The sequence below is a fragment of the Haemaphysalis longicornis genome, unplaced genomic scaffold (assembly GCF_048455015.1).
Source record: "Haemaphysalis longicornis isolate Haplotype H1 unplaced genomic scaffold, Haemaphysalis longicornis Haplotype H1 scaffold_10, whole genome shotgun sequence".
NCBI classification, from domain to species: Eukaryota; Metazoa; Arthropoda; class Arachnida; order Ixodida; family Ixodidae; genus Haemaphysalis; species Haemaphysalis longicornis.
The window spans coordinates 15,679,099-15,687,683 of record NW_027526204.1 but is presented as its reverse complement, the minus strand read 5'-3'; the positions used below and the strand labels follow the sequence as shown (position 1 = coordinate 15,687,683).

Genomic DNA, 8,585 nt, shown 5'->3' with positions numbered 1-8,585 from the left:
TAGGGCATGCCTTGTGGCACACGAGAAGCTCTGAAAACAACCTTTACACAGAACTTAACGCTTGCCGAATCATTGACCAAACAACAGCGCTTTTCTGTAAGTTATTTTGACTTAGCTATACCACCTGCGAACTGCAGAAATTGTATCAACCAACCACTGCTAAACTAAAACGCTGCCACTTCCTTAGTTCTGGCCTTCCTATGATCAATCAATAAAACATAAGAATGAAGGTGTAAGTGCAGTGATTAATGGTTGTCATGCTCCGCATGTTTCTTTTCAAGTGAAAAAAAGAAAACACAGGCAACTGCTGCGGCTAAAACTATCTATACATAGCCTTGTGCCCGTGTATTTTCTGACGATCTTGTGTACAATTCAAGATTGCACCAACTATACCCTACGCAAGCGTTTTTTGGTGTTTGGAGTGCCTGGAAAATTAATTTAGTTGCATATATTTAAGTCTTCTTCTATCAAAGCACCCTTACTTCTGTTCTTTGATGGTATCCTGTACAGTCAAGGTGGAAAGCTCTAATATAGTTTACATTTGAAATAATACTGTGACTGAATTTTCGTTTCATAGGTCAACCCTCTTCTGAACCTAGACATCCAGACTATGTACCGTCGGTCTTTCCGTATCAAGCTCCAGGGAATGCTGCCCAGACAATCGCCACGTTTCAAAGTGTCCAGCGAAAAGAAGCCTTGAAGCAAGCGTGTACACCTGTTGTATGTGCTCCTGGGCCAAGTGGGTTTGATCCTGGAACAGTGTCTTCCAATAGTGGGTTGGATATAAGTGACGCAGCACCAGATGCTAGCCCCACTGCCCCATCTGCGTCTTCAAATATCTGTGTCACAGAGAAGCGCAATATGGAAGTACAAACCTCTGTCAGCATGCAAGACATGTCAGACTTAATCCAAAAGAATGAAGCACTCAAGCAACGTTTGGCTAGTCTAGACAACCACCTCTTAGCAGCAAATGAAAAAGTTGTTGAACTCGAAAACAAGCCAGCAGACCTTGCTACAATAAGAAAAGAAATGGTCATGCAGAAAAAAACTGTGAAGTTCTACACAGGGTTTGTGTCCGCAGCCATGTTCTCTGCGTTCTTGCAGCTGGTTTTGTCAGTGTGGGAACCGTGCACCGTGTGCCTTGACTCAGAAGCACAACTCATCCTTGTCTTGATGAGGCTACGTTTGGGCCTCCTCACCAAAGACCTGATGTGCCGATTTGGTGTGTCAAACAGTACAGTGAGTGACATTTTTCATTCGTGGCTTGACGTACTGGCTGCCAACATGACGCGGTTTTGTGTCTGGCCATCTCGAAGAACTGTTGATGCCAACCGACCACCTGCATTTCAGGACACTCTCTTTGACGGTCTCGCAGGAATCATTGACTGCAAGGAGGTATTTATACAAAGACCTACACTAATGACAGCAAGGAGCGAGACGTACTCGAACTACAAACACCACAACACAGTGAAGCTGCTTGTGGTGATATCTCCTTCAGGAGCTATAACATTTGTATCGAAAGCATGGGAAGGGAGGACGTCCGACAAGGAAGTCACTCTGTGGAGTGGTCTTTTGGAAAAGGTCACGCAAGGGGATGTTTTCCTGGTTGACAGAGGATTTCGGTGCAACGACATGTTTGCTGCACGAGGCGCAACACTCCTGATGCCATCACTGACCAAAAAGCGTGCCCAGCTACCTGGCGCTGAGGTTACGTCTAGGAAGCTGTCCAGGGTACGCATCCATGTCGAAAGGGCGATACAGAGATTGAAAGTTTTCCGGATCTTCCAAACTGTGCTGCTTCTGAACTTTGTGAGGAGAGCTGGCGACAAGGACTTCGCTACCATGGACAAAGTGGTAATAGTGTGCAGTGCATTGGTGAATCTGCAAACACCTATCATCAACAGCCGTGGTTTTAACTAGGTGGCATGAACCTGCAAGGCACTGCGTAAAACCAAGACAGAAACCACAATTTGACAAACCATCATGTTTCCGTATTTATGCCCACAAAGGGATTGCAAACGGATTTTATTGCACGTTATCCGCTACACTGTGGCAGCAGTGTACCTGCACAACACAGATAACGGGTAAATTTTTGTATATATCTGCAAACTTGAGCTGTTGCATGAAATGATTTAAGGAACCATTTCACTTTGTAACTGACATAACTCTGGCTTTAAAAGACAAAGGACATGTTTAATCCTGGTTACAGGAGCAGTGTTACATGCGAAATGACTTGCATTTGCACATGAAGAAAATTAAACATTCGCATTTACACTTGATGTATGTTGATTGAGAGTGGTACAACACCACGTTCAAATAGTAATGCTTGAGGACGGTTAAAAAAACGCTATGCTTATTAATCACGGGCCATTTTCCTGACAACTGGGGCAAGCCCATTGCCGAGGTGTACGTCTGAGTTTTACACACTTCAGGTGAAATGTTGCTGGACAAAGTGAGCATTCAACAACATTTCCTGATTTGGTGCCTTGATAGCAACATGTTTCCTTGCACGCTCCATCTGCTTGAAGATGCGCAGTGACTGCAGCTCTTGGAATATATTGTTGAAAAAAAAATGTTCTGCCTTGAGTTTAGCATGTGCCCAAAAGGTCTCGTCAAAGGCCACTTCTGTTGTCAGCGAAGAGCCTGTGAACACCACAAAATATGCTTGACGCAGCCCAGTGAGAGCCATTTGGGCCTGCACCTGCATATAATATGCATGATTATGCCTGAGCTCCAAGTTTTCGTTCAAGTATGTAAGTTTAGTACAACCCATTGTAAGGGAAGCACCCTTCATCGTCGCAGGACATTTAACCTCTAGAACTGATGGTGCACAGCATGCACATGACACGATTCCATCTGGAGATGCACCAATGAAAGGCATTCTTTCTCCAACAAACAGACCACAGTCTTTGACATTAAAGTCTATGTGCTTTGGCGACTCAAGCTGTGTGAATGCTTGTACAGCTTCTTGCTCTGTTTCGGAGCCCCACTGCAAGTTGGAAACCTGAGGCGTTTTGACATACCCCATAATTTGTGTAACGAGGTTGACCGTACCACTGTTGCATGCTGTTACTCGGTGCAGAAGAGAAGCAGTGATCCGACCTCGACGCCCTTCCCCCCATCTCGGTGACTTTCCCTGTCCACGAGTTGCATTTTCAATTTCTCTGCACGCTTCCACTGTAAGCTGCAGCTTCTTGGCCTCGTGTATGTCAGTGTTTAGGTATATTTCAGCTAAGGGAAGCCTTGCAGAGAGTTGCTGACCCCTTGTCGATCGTCAGTTTTCTGCGCCTTCGTCTCAGGAGCAGAGCCCGTTTCCTCGCTGTCTGTGACAGAAGTCAGTAGCAACGTGTTCGGTGCAATTTCCTGCAAAAAATATTTTAATCAGGGTCCTAGTTGTGATGTAATCGCATCTGGTTCGTAGCAGCAGGGTAAACGCCAGTGACCTTCCAAGTGCTCGATGAGAACACAATTTTTTTTTCACTTGTGCGTCCAAAACAAATCAGTCTAAGTTCCTTACCTTCACTTGGTGCAGAAAGTTCGACACCTGCTCATCTGTGAAAGTGGATATTGCGCGGTCGTCTCTCTCTTTGACTTCAGGTGGCAGGTGGCCTATTTTGGGCTTGAAAAATTGTATTTCAGGGACTGGTGCTGCCGGTGAAAAGGTGAGTGATTAGTTACTACTTCACTGGAAAACCCTGTATATGACAGAATAGCAACAAATACTTACTCTGCTTTCCTTTGATGCCTCAATCTACTTGCAGGCAATGTCGGTTGGGGATGGGTTGTTCAGGCCATACTGCACACTTGCCTCGACACGAAACAACAGTGCAGCTACGTGCGCGCAGCACTCCCCAAGACTGAAAGTTGAATTAGAAACACCTTTAAAGAAAGCCTTTGAAAACAGAGTTTGCCTGCTGGCTCTTTTCCCGCATGCCGGCTCTTTGCAAGTAACTCGCCTCCACGCGATTCGCATTGCGCACAATGAATTGCAACAAAGGGGCTGGTAATGAAATCCACCCCACAGTTTTGGAAAGGGGTACACACTCGGGTAGGTGGGATAACCACCTTTACAATTTATTCTAATCATATCACGTCACCACCGGACAATGAGCACAGTATAAACATTTAGCATTCTCGAATTGCTCATCAACAGATAAACTGCTGATGAGGAAGCATGCGTCAGGATGCAGGCCAACTCGCCGCGGCATTGTTCATAGCACAATGGATATGCTGTTTTGCATCATCGGATAAATAGCATCCTCCAATTTATCATTTCTTTTAGACGCACCCAGTGCAGCCTCCAGCTTAATTATATCATGAAAAGAAATGAAATGAAACGTCAGCAGCTTGCGGGTGCACTAGACAAACCTTCTTCCCATAGTGGTTTTCGTGCTACTCTGCCGCCTGACATGCAGAGAAACATTACCCCAGGCACTTCCCCAATGCTGCTCGTTCTTCCTTGCGGTCATCAAGTCAGGTTTACTCTGTTTTGATGCCGAGTGAGGCTTTTGATGCCGAGTATTTGATGTATTTTTATGCAGAGTACTACTGACCTTACACTGTGATGAGAGTGCGGAGCAGATTACTTATGCAGCCCAGCCAATCAGATTGTGCGCCTGCTGTAACATGCAGGTAGTAGCAAATCGGGTGGCGCCTTGTCCTTTTTTCTACTCGGGTTTTACTCGCAACCACGCTCGCAACCAATGGACGAAACAAAACAGTACTGGCCTGGAATCGAAAACGAATAGATGCACTTTAGAAAAAAAAAACACGATGAGTGCCACAGTACATGCAGAACACGAGGTGCATGTCATCGAAAAAATGCAATTTTTGCATCGCATCTTCGTCTATTTTAATGGAACACTGGAGCGATTTGTAAACATTGCGGGATTACGAACGCAAAGTGTAGTCCGGAGGCCATGTTTCGACCACTCTGAGCGCGTTTACGCGGATTTAGCAGAAAAATCAATTCGAAAACGCTGTCCTCTCTGCACTCTCGCCCATTTTCTGTGGTATTTTTGTGTGACGTCAGCAGGAGATGAGCTGGCAATTGGCTGCGCTACTGCACGGCTCACCGACCTTCCGCGACCGAGTCAGTCGGCCCAACGTTAAGTCCACCGGCCACCAACGGGTCGTTGCACAAGTGCACATGCGATGCTTCGCTGACTTTATGCTATAGTAGGAAAATCTAATGCCACTTCAAGGAGGGAGAAGAGCCAGCGAAGTCAATATAGGTACTAAGAAAATTAAATAAACTGAAACTTTTACCGTACAGCGCAAAACTAGGTAGCAGGAAGCACTTTATTGCGCTGGGTGAACAAGCACAGCGGTCAGCAGCACGACCGCACATCTGCGAACACTTTTCTGTCAGAGAAATGCAATTGCTAGACGTGAGATATTGTGGAAGTTTGGGGGACGCTTACTCCACGGGCGCTATACAACAAATAGTCACCAAAAGTACTTGAAATGATAAAACTAAAAAGCGAAACTGGTTATACGTTATATACCTTATATATCCATCTTCTGCAGAGCTGGCTCGTGGCTGAGTGGTCTGATGTGCTGGGCTATTGTTTAGCAAGTCGCAACTTCGAATCCCCGAGGGTACACCCTTTTTTTTGCAAGTTGATTTTTTTTCGTGTTCGGTAGATATTTTCTTAACTGAGTTCACCATTTTTTCGCCGTAACGTTCACTGCTCCATGAGCGAGTTCGCAGAACGCGCGCAGACTGCCACTGACGCGCTAGCGAGTTCTCGTTAGCGTGCTGTTACCAGAAGCACCGACTACTTGCGGGCAGTGGGCACAGGCCTGAATCAGCACACCCTTAGCCTGGTGCGAACACGCTTTTTACGATATAGGCATGAGTGAGGAAGAGCGCATGAAATCTGAGCGTCTGCGGTGACGCGGAGGGCGTTCATTCACTGCGTAGGCCTCGGCTAGTGATTTCTACGATTATAAGCCATCCTGGGAGGCTTATCTCGGGCATTTTACAGCCGACATGGCAGAAGTGCGGTACGGCGATTACTGAGATATCGAGAATGCCCATCCAACGATGCCGTCGGATGTCAAGCATGTTGTGTTACAGAACGGAAACCGAAACTTGTTTGAATGCTAACCTTGGACATCGTCCAATCACGGTGCCTTTTCCTCCCGAGGTCACAGCCTTTAGTTGGTGCCGCCGCCAGAGACCGTGCTAGGTAGCATTTCTTCTTTCCCGCTTTATAAAATAATTAACGACTTATCAACCGAATAAACGATGAAAAGTGCGGTAATTTGAGCCAGTCTACACAGTGCAAGCAAAACCGGGAGCTTGACAAATTCATTTCAGTGTCCCTTTAAGGTTGTAAGCGCTATAAATTGGATTGGTCTGGATATTTGGCTGGCCCTCAGAATAGCTCTACTTTCCAAAAATGGTGATTTTAAACAATCAATTCTTTGGAGAAATTTAGGGATTCTAAGACACCATGTAACCATTAATATTTTTATGCACTTTCGCCTGGTTTTAGACCATATCCACTACATCTTTCAAGGTTATTCCCTGTAACCCAAAGACTCTCAGCCACCGACCCGCAAGCTGTTCCTTTCTTATCACCTCTTTGTACAGAACTGCAATGCCACGAGAATTTACAAAGGTGATACGGCTGCTTTGGTAGCACCTTACCACACAACGGCAGCTGTGCTGTCTGGGAGCGCTTCAGTGTAAATGAACCACGTGACTAGGCCAGGGTTTGATGACTTACATATGAAAACACCGCTTTGAGAGATTTTACAGGAATGGACTACAGAAACGCACAAAAAACTGCTTTTCCGGCACTTGGGTCTTGTCTCGGCATTGACGGCATGTCAGGTGGCCAGCCTGTGCGCAAAATTCAGCGCGAGTCAGCATTGCCAACCTAGTTTGGCCACAACATGCCACATTGCGCTTGAAAAAACTCTACATTGCCCTACACAATACTGTAGGCGGTGCTACGTTTTTCCCTACGCTAAAAAATTACTATTTCGTAACATACGTCAATTTAGTGGCTATTTGAATGTCTTTGTGGGTTATTTGTGTAATTTTTATTTGTTTGTTTTAGTACTTTAACAGTGAAGATACATATGCTTCCGTTTTACAATACAGCTAGCGCAGACAAATCAGCATATGATGGAAGTTTTCGGCCTCCAGAGATAGACATTCTGTTGCCTTCTTGAAGGCTTCCCGAAATTATGTTTTGGTTGGTGCTTGCGCCATGGTGATATGTGCACCTTGAAGGGCTTCCAGAGCAACGTTTTGACCGGTGCTTTTACCTTCTAAGAGCTCACATCACCGGTTACCCATTCACACGTGCACGGGGAGTGAGGGCGGGGTGCTTGCGAGCAGAGCCAGGCTTCATGGACTCACCCGTTGAGAACCATTCTAATTGAATGGCTACAACAAAAAAGTGTAACCTTTGTGCATTTAAAACAATCCGAAAACACAACATGTGGCAAGTAGCCGTGAAGACGATTCCAACTGCACTTCAAGTTTCATTTAATTTTCATAATTAGTACTTCACAGTGAAGTCCTCAATATTGGGAAATGGACATCCACGTTTGTCTGCTTAGTAAAGTTATAGTCCTTGCAACTTTCATTCAGATACATGGCTAAGAAGTATGCTCAATCGCAAGTTACAAATAATTGTGGTTTGTTTCGTCGACTCCACCCTCCTTCGCCTGTCATCCTTATTCAGAAAGTAGGACACTGAATTTTTTATTCATTCTTGATCTGCTCCTGATTCAGAAATTATTTCTATCCCATATTAACGACGGGCTGATACTAATTGTGTGGTCATCGAGTGCACCATGCAAGTGGCATTTATATAGTTTCGGTTATAAATGTTGGGCCGGACCGCAGGCAGAGCAATGAGCCGGACTACTGTCTACACAAACACACGCGTTATATTAAACAGGCAATCCAAACGGGTAGGTATTGAAAGGGGAAAGGCAATATTCACAAGACTTGCAGAGGACTGGCGAGGAACCGGTCCACTACAGTCCGCTGGGGCGGGCACGATGGATGGAGCGGGGACGGGCCGGTCACCTCGGTGCGTCGACGTGAGGTGGCAGTCTGTCCGCAGAGCCGACGAGACGTGCGCGCCGAGATGCCTCAACTCGGCGTTATGTTCAACGTTCAACCCGGCGAAGAACATGGCGGTGTCCAGGGCTGTCGTCGGGCCTACACCGCGACGGATGGAACTTCGAAGGAAGCGGCAGCGACGGACCTCTGGCCTACACCGCTAGCGCGCCGTCCTGCTGTCGTCTTGCCTGACCGCTTCCGAGCTCCTTCCTTTTCTTCTTCCCTGCTGGCCCGTTGCCTTCGGCCAGCACTACACCCCTGGTTCGGCGGATTGGCCACCACACTGCACTGGCCCTTCACTAGTTTCATATTATTATACACTTACTGTCGACATTCACTCATTCCTCCATGTTGATTGTGGAGGACAGCTCTGTTGCAGATAATGAACATTCCATTCTTAATGACGTCTATCCTCTCTGCACACATTCCAATTGCACTCTGTTGTTTTTTGATCAGTCTGATCTATACGCTCTATGCATGCGGATGTTGAAAC

At 46.2% G+C, this 8,585-nt stretch overlaps 2 protein-coding genes across 2 annotated transcripts in view; one reads left to right on the top strand and one right to left on the bottom strand.

Moving 5' to 3' along the window:
- The first annotated feature begins 936 nt into the window (after positions 1–936).
- LOC144158245 (uncharacterized) lies at positions 937–1,954 on the top strand. Its single transcript, XM_077688983.1, has one exon. It carries the CDS (start codon positions 1,030–1,032, stop codon positions 1,918–1,920), a length of 891 nt encoding a protein of 296 aa, XP_077545109.1. The 5' UTR covers positions 937–1,029; the 3' UTR covers positions 1,921–1,954.
- Positions 1,934–8,585, bottom strand: part of LOC144158234 (uncharacterized) — a 65,142-nt gene continuing 58,490 nt past the window's right edge. The window contains exons 8-10 of the mRNA XM_077688960.1: positions 3,728–3,857; positions 3,518–3,648; positions 1,934–3,363 (exon numbers count right to left, since the gene is read on the bottom strand). Coding sequence (XP_077545086.1) covers positions 3,752–3,857 — 106 coding nt within the window. The 3' untranslated portion in view covers positions 1,934–3,363; positions 3,518–3,648; positions 3,728–3,751. The remainder of the gene's footprint in view (positions 3,364–3,517; positions 3,649–3,727; positions 3,858–8,585) is intronic.

Bases quoted from the DNA above. Each gene is read 5' to 3' on its own strand.
- LOC144158245 (XM_077688983.1), top strand. From the start codon at position 1,030: ATGGTCATGCAGAAAAAAACTGTGAAGTTCTACACAGGGTTTGTGTCC.